At 33.9% G+C, this 13304-nt stretch overlaps 2 protein-coding genes across 2 annotated transcripts; one reads left to right on the forward strand and one right to left on the reverse strand.

Moving 5' to 3' along the window:
• Window positions 1-723: 723 nt before the first annotated feature.
• Window positions 724-7428, reverse strand: LOC11409968 (asparagine--tRNA ligase, chloroplastic/mitochondrial). The gene is made up of 15 exons (XM_003608662.4): window positions 7038-7428; window positions 6815-6883; window positions 6557-6667; window positions 6215-6319; window positions 4903-5040; window positions 4223-4300; window positions 4035-4112; window positions 3849-3917; window positions 3673-3747; window positions 3471-3554; window positions 3268-3354; window positions 2498-2593; window positions 2240-2314; window positions 1821-1947; window positions 724-947 (listed from the first exon to the last, which is right to left on the reverse strand). Exons 1-15 carry the CDS (start codon window positions 7368-7370, stop codon window positions 832-834), a joined length of 1641 nt encoding a protein of 546 aa, XP_003608710.2. The 5' UTR covers window positions 7371-7428; the 3' UTR covers window positions 724-831.
• A 1527-nt stretch (window positions 7429-8955) lies between these two features.
• On the forward strand, window positions 8956-12470 carry LOC11410991 (peroxisome biogenesis protein 19-2). The gene is made up of 5 exons (XM_003608663.4): window positions 8956-9130; window positions 9234-9282; window positions 9368-9659; window positions 11260-11576; window positions 12177-12470. The coding sequence occupies exons 1-5, from the start codon at window positions 9091-9093 to the stop codon at window positions 12223-12225; spliced, it is 747 nt and encodes a 248-aa protein (XP_003608711.1). The 5' UTR covers window positions 8956-9090; the 3' UTR covers window positions 12226-12470.
• Window positions 12471-13304: the final 834 nt, after the last annotated feature.

The raw sequence follows: 13304 nt of genomic DNA on the forward strand, positions 1-13304 counted from the left end.
CTGTATTAATGTTTCAAATCAAATTTTGAACTCTTGGAGAGGAAAATATGGTTCCTATGGAATGAGCGGCAGCTAGGGATATGACTCCACAAACAGTGTCTATGACTTAACTCATGCATTTATAGGGAAGTCAATACCTTTGTTGATAAATCACCTAATTATGACTTTCAAATTTTTCACTTCATTTGGTAGATGTGTTATCAAGGTGCATCAAAGACGACTTTTTAGGTCGTTCTAATTACATATATAGATTATGGTTGATTGCTTATATTTTAAGTTTTTATTGCTAGTTGTGCTGTTGAATTGCACTCTTTTGTCCTACACCAGATTTTATCTCATTGAGTTTTATGATAAAAAAATTAATGAGATACTTGTACAAACTTTTTGTTGTCTTCTTGAATTTTGGCAATCTCTCCAATGTATTATTCTATATCTCGTTATCCTATTCATCAATAAATGTAATCATTTATTCGGGTGCTGCAAATGATATAAGATTTATTTGGGATGTCATGCTTCTGCATAAATGTTTGTTTAAAAAAAATTCCTAAAAATATTGGTAAACAAAATATTAAAACTAAAAAAATTAATAAAAGAATAAGGCAGCATAATTATTACAGACAAAAATAATTTAACTAAATTACAGTAAATTGAAATTATATTTTGCAATACAGATTTTATTCTCACTCAAATCATTTTTTAATTAAATCGCTAAATAATTAATTATTTTTGTTTAAAAATTTTAAAAACATTATATAGAATAGCTATGTAAAAAAATGAATACAATTAACAGATGCAGATTCCAAATAAACCTGCAATTTCTAAATAAAAATGCTAGAACTCAGCCGAGCCAGGTGTTCGAGGAAAAGGAATCACGTCTCTTATATTATCCATTCCTGTTGCAAACTGGACAAGTCTTTCAAATCCTAAACCAAAGCCTGCATGAGGAACTGCATGCATACCAAGAAGACACACTATATAAGTCACTATCATGAGTTAAAAAAATAGAAAGGTAGTAAACTCCTAACTTAAATTAATAATCTCTTAAATCAATACTTTTCTGATTAACGACTAAAATAATGACACCATATAAATTTGGTAATTCTATTTTTTACTAAAGTGATCACACAGATCTGTAGAAAGACAAATCGAAGTTTAATTTACAAAGAATGAAGCCAGATGATTGCATAGAGCTCGCAATTTTTATAAAGTACACAACATTATTCATTAGCTAAAGCTTAAACAAAGATAAGTACAATCAGCTTGCACAAATCGTGTTTGGGCATTTTCCATCCATGTACTAGCAGGGAATATATTGCGACAATGTGCATAAATTCCTTGTAAGAATCAAACAAAAACAGAAAGATTCATCACCAATATGTGGCTTTCCATCTGTTTTCTTGTATTTCCTCTTTTTACCTTAATTAAAACCTTTTTTTATAACCCAAAAAACTGAAAAAGTGAAATTTATGAGTAGAGACGGAGCTGGGGTGTATTTACAACATTGGTGTGTCTTCAATAGAGTCTACATTACTTTACATTTGCTTCAAAACGAGATCAGTTTCTGTCCAAGAACAATGCATATATGCGGGAACTCGTGACTAAATTTTGATATTACTTTATCAAAAAAAGTTTTACATTACAATAAGGTAGAGAAAAAGTTTCTTTGATAACAATTTGTTTGATTGTGTGGGGTAGGGATGGCAATGTTACAACGATGACCAGTTGACCCAAAAGATAGAATGAGACAGTTCAAATAAAGTAGATAGAACACTGATAATAGGGAACTCGAGAAAAAAGGCTTAAAGAGAAAGACATCTGACCTGAACCATAACGACGCAAATCAAGATACCACCAATATGCATCCTTATTCAGCTTTAAATCATCTAAACGAGCTTCTAAATGCTCAAGTCGTTCTTCTCTTTGGCTTCCACCAATAAGTTCACCAATCTAACAAGGAGAGAATGAAATTAAATCATAACAATGTGCATATAGTTCCGCTAACCCAAGAAAAAAACATACTACCATCTACCGTTATATAATCACGAGGTTCACCAGCCCAGCATTGACAAACAATCAGAGCCCCCAGCTGAATAAAATAAATCAGACACACAAGGTAGGTGCTCCTTTTTTAAGTATTATTCCTGAACCTATATTTCTACTCTTTTGGATAGTATCGAGAATTTGTTATTTACAAACACTACTGATAGTGATTATATACAAGAGATATCTTATAAATTACCTTTGGAACCAACATGTCCATCGCAGCAACTGTTTTTCCATCATCATTCTGTCGCATATAAAATGCCTTGATATCCTGAAAGAGTTGAATTGAAAAAGTTGAAAATATTTCACTTAACTTTTTGGGGATTCTACAGATTGCCTCGAGGACATTGTCATCCATTTTAAATGATATTTACAATGACATCTTCTACTGTCTTCCATATACTGCAGCTTGAACAATAGTGTGAACAGAAAATGAGGGGGAAAAGTAGCATGCCTTTGGATAGTCTCTAATTATAACAGGGCATCCACCAAATGCCTCTTCAGTTATATAACGCTCGTGTTCACTCTGCAAATCACAACCCCATTTCACCTACGCAGCCAAGTAAAAAAAGAATGTCAAATACAAACAATTTGGAAACACCACACAAATATAAAATTATACAGCTAATACAACAATAACAAGCCTTGTGTCCATTAGACGGGGATGGTGACACATATTGGAAATACTATTTTAAATAAGGTAGCAGGAGTTAAATTGTCAACCAATCACAGGCTAAAATTGGACAGCGAATGTCCGACCCACAAGAAATAAAACGACATCCTCTGGTTCAATGGACCACAGGCTAAAGCTTTTTCAGACTACTTTAGCTCAAATAAAACCTAATAGAGTTGACATCACGTGCCTCTAGTTGCCAACTCGAGTCAAGAATATCTGAAAGCATAACAGTAAGAGCACATGCCCTAACTGGTCAGAAATGGTTAAATTTTAACACAGCACATTAGTTAAAAAACTTAGTGATTTGGTTTTGCCCAATTACCATGACAAACTTCTCTAAATGATTATCTTTTCTTTTGCTATCCGTGTTTATTACTCGTGATTTAGAATGTAATACAAACAACCATCATGAAGTTAGGGAAGAAAAAGGCAATAAATAAATGCAAAAAAAAGATGAGATAAAAAAGAAACAATAAGACAAAAGTGGCTGCATATTGAATAGATTTGTTACAGATGAGAAAGAAAAAAAAAATCAACTATTGAGTTACCGGGAATTCAAATTTCTTATTTGCTCGTGACAGCAGATCTACTGCTTCAGTGTAAGTTATCTGCAAAACGTCTTTTTCTGCTACATCCTATTCACAATGCAATAAAAGATTACACAAAGTGCACACTAGTGATTAGAATTGACATTTAGAGGTATGAATCAAATAAAAACCAGCAATATGATGGTTACACTGAGAGCTCATACACTCAGTCGATCAATGATTCCTTTATCAATCCATGTATTAAAAAACTCCATGTCTTCCTTGCAGTTATCCAGAATGTGTCTTATCTTCAAGAAACAAACACAAGAAGAACACAAGCTTTGATATGAGAAATAACATAAATTGAGCTTCAAAAAAAATCTAAAGAATATGGCTACTTTGTAGTAAATGTGAAAGGCTACATACTACAAACTGGAGATATGCAGTTGCACAAGCCATGTCATCATTTAGATCAGCAAACGCAAGCTCCGGCTCAATCATCTGAAGAAGCAAGAAGATACCTACTCTTTGATTTTTATTTCATAAGACATGCATAGGAATGACAAATAAGACTCAAAACATTAGAAACAGAAACCACTGACCCAAAATTCAGCCAAGTGCCTGGAAGTGTTAGAATTCTCTGCTCGAAATGTGGGACCAAATGTATACACCTGCATGGGTAAAGACTCGGTTTATTTCAATTCCTGGTTCTTAAATGCTAAATTTAGATGAAGACATAAACAACTACAAAAAAGAAAATTGAAAAGGAGAGAAGGTGATGTGTGTACATCAGAAAGAGCAGTAGCATAAGTTTCCGCATTAAGTTGGCCAGAAACAGTCAAAAATGCCGGTTTTCCGAAAAAGTCCTGATGCACAGAATGATCCCAATTAGAATATGTAAAATACAGTGACCGCATTGCACTCAAATTGGCTGTTGACAACGGATATCAAGAGTAGAGATATGCATTTGACTCACTTGTGACCAGTCAATTAATTTATCATTTTTTGGAATAGCATCAACTGGAGAATCAGCTGTTTCATGAGAATTCGGTATCTGTAAATTTAACAGAGAAATAAACTGAGTATATAAGATGACAAAAGACAAGTGCAAATATCTATGGCAGACTTGTAACACTCTCTTGGCGCCATTTTTAAGTTATGGAAACTAACTTCCTTTACTAAGGGAAGAAATTTATCAAAGAGCTGCTATGAACAGTAACAAACAAGTAATAAACTCTGCAGATGTATTGTGGAATTTCAAGATGCATGGCAGAAAAAGGATATGAATAAAGAATTCAAATGAATGTTGTCTGCATAATATGAGTGACTATCAAGGAATCCAAACTACAACTGAACCTTCTGCACAAAGGCTATAAAGTAAAGGATGATGTAACATATCTATTCTCTACTAAGTTTTTAGTTTGCTCTACTAGTGTGAATTACATAGATATTTTCATGTCTATTTAAAAGTACTTTGGGGTGCAGGACAGCTTCCACCACAAGCAGGGCTTTGTAATAAATATTCTAATTATCAGATTGTCAGAGCGGCGGAGAAGATTGGTAGGATAATTGTGCCCCTGAGCATTCAAAGTGAACCAATAACATAAAATCTGATAAAAATACATACAAAGTAGTATCTAATGAAACTGTGAATACCAAGGTAGTAACGCAAAACTGTTCACCCGCTCCCTCACAATCTGAAGCTGTGATAATAGGACTTGAGACCCATACGAACCCATTTTCTTGGAAGAACTTGTGTGTAGCATATGCCAATGCATTCCTAACCCTTGCAACCTGAAATCATTTTACACCATCAAAATCAAAAGAAAATAATAGTGAAAACAAACATAAGATTATCTTCTAATAGAAAATAGCAACCGAATGTTAAGAATCCGCAACGGGAATCGAAAAAAGGAAATAATGGATTTATCAACCAACTGAAAATGAACTGAACAAGGAGAGAACTCTCCTTCAAGAGTTACCCCCTTCTACAATTGAGCCACTGCTATATTTTCCCAAACCAAAGCATCAGAATCCCCATCTACCATTTCCCTTCCCCCGTTTTTTATTTGAGTCTGTCTTAACTAGTTTGATTCCCTTTTATTCTACTCTTCTAACCTAACTCCAAGTTTAATTAACCCCCTGACAGACATTAATGCATTGAAAATACATCAAAACATCGTATAGTCCAAAAAAAGATGAGGAAACTAACACCAGTTAAAAAGAATTATTGCCAAAGCATTCTATACGAATATTTGGCATGCATTGAAAAATGACATAATTAGATGTTCAACCTACAAAGATGATACAAACTGGTTCACTGTCCACTAGGATGACAAGTAGCAAAAGCTACAACATAGCTGCACCAGAGTTAATTGACAAGCTGATATTTCAAAAATTGCCAATGTATGGTTTTGAGCATATAATCCAATATAGAACTCCAACTACTTGAATAGCCACTTGCAGCAGAGCAAAAAATAATGTCCATGGGAGGAATTTAGACTGGCACTAAACCCATTTCTAGTAATTGTTAGTTTGGCGTATTTATACATATTCTGTTATTATGTTACACATATACATGACTTAAATTTTGATCTGTCACAAGAATTTGGGGTAACGTGAAGAATCGAAACATTCAAAAATCATTTTTTTTTGCAGTCCACAGATTGCAAATCACATTCATACCAGCCACGTCCACCAGTAAACTGATGCATCAAATTTTGTAGATGCATATTCCCCCAATTATTGCACGTTAAAGAAATTCTTCATTATGAATACGAGAAAAAAGGTGCATGTTCAATCATCTATAAATTGCATTTCATAATTGGATGGATGAAAAACAAGAATAAAAGTATTTAAAAAAAAAAAAAAAAGAATTGCAGTAAAGATGAAGGAAATGTTCCTTTTTGCATACTGAGGAAATGACATAAGCAGGAAGGTAAACATGCTAAAGAAAAGGAAACCATACAGCACCAAAAGTATTTGTCCTTGCACGAAGATGTGCTTTTGTTCTTAAAAATTCTCTGCTGACTCTTTTCTTTTGGATGGGAAAGGAGGGATCGCTCTTGCCAACCTGAACATGCAAGACCAAAGATTTTCATGATATTGCAAACTTGAAATTAAAGTTTTAAATGAGTCTATTAACAGGTTTATACATAGAAAATGAAATCTAGCAAAATCATTTCATTTGCAGCACTACTGTTTCTTTCAGTCGTATTAACGTAACAAAAAACCAAGTATAAGCATAAAGAATAAAAAGAACAATATAGGTCAAAAATGTGATTTGGTCTAAAATAGAGAACTAACTAACCAGTACTATTTTGTTGAGCTTCAATTCGACTTTCTGTTTTGTTCCTTGGCTCTTAACCACAATTCCTTGCACCCACACAGATGCACCAGTGGTAATCAAGCCAGATTCTACCTAATAATAATATAAATAAGCTCCTTCTGTTAAAAACACAAACACATGATCTATTTCCACAACAAGTAAGGCTCTGTTTGGTAAAATTGAGATATAAATAAGCTATAAGCTAGCTTATTGGCATTACAAAAAATGAAGCATACTAACCTGATCGTAGCCTTCAACCTCAGTGTCCAATACACATTGCATATTAGAAAGACACGAACCATCATTAATCTAAACACAACAAAAAAACAAAAATGTCCTGAATCAGTTATACAGTTGAAAAATCAAATTGAACTAAAATGCAATGCACATTAGGTAAATTAGAAGGAATTGAAATAAAATTGACAAGTTTAATCAACGATGAATCGAATTGAGTTGAAGTGACCTCGAGGAAAGTGACGCTGCTCTGAAGACGAAGAGTACGAACCCATCCCTGAAGGACGAGAGTGTTGCCGAGGGAATCGAATTGACCGTCTTTTACATCAGAGACTTTGAGCTTCTTCCGGAACTGTGGAACCTTGTTGGTGGCGTCGGAAGGGAGAGTAGCGGTGCAGAAGATACGGCGGCGGTGGGAGGAGGAGAAGGGAGAAGAAGGAAGAGGATGAGAACGGAGGAGAAAGGAAGGTTTAAGTGTTGAAGAAGCATTGAGATAAGCAAAAGCTACGTAACTGAATGGTTTAACTATGCGTAACGGCCTTGTTGCCATTGCAACACTCATTTGCTTCTTCTGCTCACTTCTCCTTTCACTCTTCACAACTCCTATATCCGGTAATTTATTTTCAATTATATTTCTTTCTTGTCAAAAAAGAAATCATTTTCTATTTATTTTTCTTCTAGTAAAACTATATTTCTTCATATCAGAGTTTTTGACTTTTGAGCATGTATTTTAAAAATTAAATTAGGATGGGACCGAAGTAAATATATATTTCTTTTGTATGAAATAGGAATTCGCGACCATAAAGATTAAATTCGAGTCGGATGGGATCATCATAATTAATAAAACTCTCTTTAAAGTATTTAACATATAATTGAATTCGAACTCATAACATCTTATTAAATTGAAAGTTTTTTTTTTATCTTACTTAAATGTTCTTTGGTAAAATTATATTTCTTTCTTATGCATTACTAATTATTAAAAATAATTTATAACAATGGAACATTAGTTATTATTGATGACAATAAATAAATTAAATAATGAGTTGTTTTATTTAGTTCAACTCATCGACTAGACACCAACGTGTAAATAATGAGTTGTCTCAAGTGGTAAGATAATTAAGTTTCTTAATTGTATGATTAGGAGTTTAATTTCTTTATCACTTTTGAATTCCTTCCATGCAAAAAAACACAATTTTTCTAATGACAAATATTTATTGTTTTAATGTTTACTTTTTTGTGTGTGTACATATTTGTACAAGTCTTTCCTAACATAATATTATATACATTTAAATAAGTAAAATCAACATAAAAGAAGACACGACATGAAGATCACAATTTAAAGGTTAATTGTGCATATATAATATAATGTTATTTAAAAGAAGCAACCCAACATAAATGATCAATTTATGGAGAGAAAAAAATTAAGGGTAAATCCTAAAATATTATAAAAACTTAAAAGAACCCAAATGTAGTTTTGAATATGATTGAACACGATTGTAAAATATACAACTTGCCTTTTTCCAGCAGGTCACTCCTACCATTAAAAAACTATGTGAGGTGACTTGAACTCCTCCTCCTCAAGACACCATGAAAGTTAATATGATGGCAAATCCTGCAATAATTTTGGAAAATCGTGATTTGTTGACATCTTTCGCAACAACAATGGTGATCAACTATTCAGATTCTCTGGCTTTATTGAAATTTCTACTTCCTTATGTGTTGAACCTCATGCTATTTGCACATAAATGTTCGAATCAGATTTCAATCTAATAGTTGATTTCGTCAACCCCATCCTTAAGATTTCTTCACCAAAAAATTCATCATCTTCGCACAGAGGTTGGAACATCTCTCTTCAACATATTCTTAGAAAGGAAAATAAATATGTTGGTTGACCTGTGAAGACGAGGATTAGAGCTTTCTTCAACGATACCTTGAAAATTTGAAATAAATATCATTCGAAACTCAATCTCTCATTGATGGCTGATTTTATAGGCGTCATTCGTCCGCAAACTTAGTTTCTTTTTCTTATTACCTTTTATTTTCCAATTCATTAAAAAATAAAATAAATACATTATTTTAATAAAGACCACAAAATGTATCCATTTTATAAATACTATATTATAAAAATGACAATAAATAAATTAAAAAAAGGGTTTGGGAATGGTGATAATTGGAAGTGGATGAAAAGAGAATTGTATCTATCGGGAGGCAGCATTGGTTGTTGTAGTTTTTGACGATTACAACAACTAGTAGTTTGGCGGTGACAGACAGACAAGACAACCATGACCGACCACTCCGACGACCTCGACCAACTTCTCGACAGTAATACACGCTCACTCTCTCTCCTAACCGCTCTATCTCTCTCTCTCTCTCTCTCTCTCTCTCTCTCTCTCTCTCTCTCTCTTATCTCTAACTCTTTTTTCAGGTGCTTTGGATGATTTTCAGACCCTCAACCTAAATTCTTCCCTTCCAAGGTCCCTCTTTCACTCACTATATATTCATTATTTTCATTTCTTCTTTAACTCAATCTCATACGTTGTTTGTTTATTTATTTATCAGAACCGGTGAACAAACTGGGAACAAAAAGGAGTCACCTTCTTTACCCTCAGGGGTTCAAGGATTGGGATTAGGTTTACCTGATTTGAAAAGCAAGAAAAAGGGGAAACAGAAGGTTTCCAAGGATGCTCATGTCTCCGAAGCTCTCAACAAGCTCAGGGAGCAAACTAAAGAGGCTGTTAAAGGCCTTGAATTCATTAACCCACCCGGTGCCGGTGCTGGTGTTGATGATTTAGGTAAAGATGGGATGATGGAAGATTGGGTTAAACAGTTTGAAGAGCTTGCTGGCTCTCAGGTATTAATTCTAATTCGTTATGATCTTAATGTGCTCGATATGTAATTTGAATACTCTAGGATATAGAAATATATTGCTTTCATGCTTTTTGCCTGTTATTGTTTAGTTTAAAAGAAAAATTAGATGGCTTTAGAAATCTATATCAGCGATTTGCTGCATTTGGTATAATCATAGTTAATGTGCTTTGGAATTTGCATAAAAGAAATATGTAAGTGGTGTCCCGGTATACTATATTTTGGACATTCATTGCGTCTATCTTTGTAACATGTCCCCGGTACGAAAATCAGACACGATACAGAGATAGACACCACATACATATTTCCTTTATGCATATAGTATATAATTAACGCGACATAAATCTAAATGAGAATTAAGATTTTGTATTAATCTTCTAAGAATAAACTTATGGCAATGATACACTTGAGGCGCTAGCTCAATGGTTAAAGCTTATTTTTTTGTAACCTCAATGTACAATGTTCAAATTCCGGATGGTGGTAAAATGATCATTGTTACCATTTTAATTAATAAAAAAAGTTCCCCTCCCCAATCATTATTATTTTTTAAAAAAAAAGTTATGATAATGACCATGAACAAAAAAAGAGACTAGGAGGTATCGTTTATAACGCAATCCCATGTCTTTTATGACAACCAGTTAATCCCATGACACTGAGCAATAACCAAATGAAAACATACATAATTTTGCTACTTGTCTCAAAAAGTAGAAGATGTAGTAGGTTAGGAGTGCCAAAGAAGTGTCTAGTTAAGAGCAGGTGTTGGCTTGGGCGTGTATAATATGTGTCTGAACCAAAAATTTCATTTTTAATTGGAAACTGTTAAGAAGTGTTTGACATGTGTCCAACAAGTGTTGGAGAAGTATCGCTGTCTGAAACCTGGCTGACACACCTACAGTTTAGAGAGGTACATGTGCTAATGTTTACTGTTCATTGTAACCAAATGCAGTGGTTTTACTGTATGCAACACCTTGGGTTCTTATGTGTCAATTGGATGGAGATTTTACTTAACTAAGATACTACTTGCACTGTGAACGAAACTAGTTTTTGTTACCGTGATTCTCAAGTACTGTTTTCAATTGTGACTAATGCTTTAGTCAGGGCCTTTTCTGAGATTTTGGTGGCCTAGGGCGAACCTATAATTTGGGTCCTAACTAATAAATATATATAAACATCAAACTTGATACAAAAAACTAAGCAATTTTTTTAGGGCCTAATAGACCCCTAAAAAAAATTAGGGCCCAAATTTTCTACTTATTTTTTGGGGCCTAGGGCGGTCTCCCTCTTCGCCCTGCCTCAGATACGGCCCTGGCTTTAGTCCTCTACCTAATGCCTTACACGTAGTTCCTGCCTTAGAATTTGAATATTTCACTCGCTGCTTCAACAAATATCTTAGATCACAGTGTTGCTTCAGAACTCAAGTTGATGAGTTACTCGGTATTGGATATACTGATTACTTAAGTTTTGTAGTTTTCAGGATGGCCTAGACGTCCAATAACAAAAGCAGCTGCTGTTTGATGTATTAATTAATGAATAATGTATGATTTTCTTTGTTAGAATTAGTGATGATAATGTCTATCATTTTTTAGGACATGGAATCTATTGTGGAGACCATGATGCAACAACTTCTGTCCAAGGAGATACTTGCTGAACCAATGAAGGAAATAGGGGAAAGGTATCCTAAGTGGTTGGAAGAGCATAAAGCCAACTTAAGCAAAGAAGAATATGACCGGTATTCACACCAATATGAACTTATACGGAACCTTAATGAAGTATATGAAAAAGATTCTGGAAACTTCAACAAGATTGTTGAGCTCATGCAGAAAATGCAAGAATGTGGACAACCTCCAAATGATATTGTTCAAGAGCTTGCTCCCGATTTCGATTTAGCCAGCCTTGGCCAGTTGTAAGTTCCTTCTTGATTTTATCACAGTATGTAATTATTGCTGTTATCTTTATTGTCTTTTTGCTCATTTCATAATCACATATTCATGCATGAACATGCATTTATATAGTTTCAGCTTCCTAAATACTCAATGAGGGATTTGTCATGGATAAATATTCACTGAGTGATTTGTCATGGAATTTGACTAATAGGTTGTATAAGTTGACTGTAGAGTTGCTTAATATTTCAGTTCATGTTTTTGGTTGATGCCTGATACTCCATACTCGCTTAAATATATTGGCAACTTATGATATATAAAAATAATTCTTGTTTATTTATTTATTTTTATTGAGAGGGATAGTTACTTTGCGTATCAAATAGAACACTGGTGGAATTATGTGATCTAACTGGTATCAGAATATCCTGAAAATATATGGTTTTATATTGAAGCTACTAGGCCTTAGCCTGTGATCCTAGGCACCCGGCAGCATCCATTGTTGATTTATACCTTTGTGCTCTTCTGATAACTTAGTTGCTATATCTTTTCATAGTTTTTATCTTGTAATTGTCAACCTACATATTATGCGTGACATCAGCTGATATGAACATTTTCTTCTGCAGATCTCCAGAAATGCTTGACGGTTCTCAGCCAAATTGTTGTATAATGTGAAATTGTTTCCTCCCTCTTTATTATGTGGCAGCTGCTGCTTTGCAGATTCTCAGGAATATTTATTTTTCACTTGTCAGAATAATATAGTTTTATTGGTTACAATTGTTCTTTTCCTGCTTACTATAAGGTTACAGGATCTCACACTTTTTATAGCCTCCTTCAAGATTGTATATGATCCAAGGATTCGTCTTTTCACATTTTATGATACCAATGATAGTACGACGAACTGCTAATTGCAAACAAAATTTACTTTATGGTAATTTGAAATAAATTCTCATTTAATCTCGAGGTCCTTGAATTAGATTTCTGTTGTGAAACATGATGAGCTATATGCAAGTCTGAAAAGAACCATTTGATGACCAAGCAAAACTGTTTGTACATGATATGAGTTGGATCGTTGTTAAAAATATGTTTTAAGTGAATTACCACAACGGGGAGGGAATGGGAGAGAGGGCGTGTATTGCGTAGAGGGTGGGGCGCTGGTGTAAAGGTAAAACACAGGATGACATAAAGGTGGGTTTCAAGATACTTTTTGTAATTTATAAGTAGTATGTGTCGTTCTGCATTATGCCTTTTTTTTAGGAGACTGACTTTGACATTAAAATAGGAGAAAATTCTCCATTTTTTTTCATGTCTTTCAAATAGGAACTTGTTCTAGTCTTCAGCAAAGAATTTGTCAAAAAAAAAAAAAAAACTAAGGGTTTGAAGAGAAAGCATAAATATAATTGAAGAATGATGTCATGTCAGGCATTATGACAGTTGAGCTTTGAAAATGAAGCTGTGTTTGTAGAGCAAACAAAAGTGAACGAAAGGGAAGTGTGAACTATATAAAGAATATCGGGGACGTATGGAAACTTATAAGGTGCCTTTTGACTTTTGAGAACTTGCTTTAAAATGCCAAAAGTGCCTTTCATCTATGTCTATATGGCTTAGATTTAACAATGTTACAGAATCAAACCGATCATGATGCTGTACTTACCGCGTCTTCAAATCTAACATATTTATTTCTCAAGAGAGGATTTTGTCGAAGGGTGGTTTGGTCATTACCTAAGTTTTGCACATGAGAAGTTGGGAAGGGT

Source organism: Medicago truncatula, chromosome 4, assembly GCF_003473485.1.
Source record: "Medicago truncatula cultivar Jemalong A17 chromosome 4, MtrunA17r5.0-ANR, whole genome shotgun sequence".
In the NCBI taxonomy this organism is placed as follows: domain Eukaryota; kingdom Viridiplantae; phylum Streptophyta; class Magnoliopsida; order Fabales; family Fabaceae; genus Medicago; species Medicago truncatula.

Coding starts and splice junctions, on each gene's coding strand:
- LOC11409968 (XM_003608662.4), bottom strand. CDS start 7,370: ATGAGTGTTGCAATGGCAACAAGGCCGTTACGCATAGTTAAACCATTC. Junction 6,320..6,556: donor AGCTCAACAAAATAGTACTG/GTTAGTTAGTTC, acceptor TTGCATGTTCAG/GTTGGCAAGAGCGATCCCTC. Junction 1,948..2,239: donor TGGACATGTTGGTTCCAAAG/GTAATTTATAAG, acceptor TCTCCTTGTTAG/ATTGGTGAACTTATTGGTGG.
- LOC11410991 (XM_003608663.4), top strand. CDS start 9,091: ATGACCGACCACTCCGACGACCTCGACCAACTTCTCGACA. Junction 9,660..11,259: donor AAGAGCTTGCTGGCTCTCAG/GTATTAATTCTA, acceptor ATCATTTTTTAG/GACATGGAATCTATTGTGGA. Junction 11,577..12,176: donor TTAGCCAGCCTTGGCCAGTT/GTAAGTTCCTTC, acceptor TTTCTTCTGCAG/ATCTCCAGAAATGCTTGACG.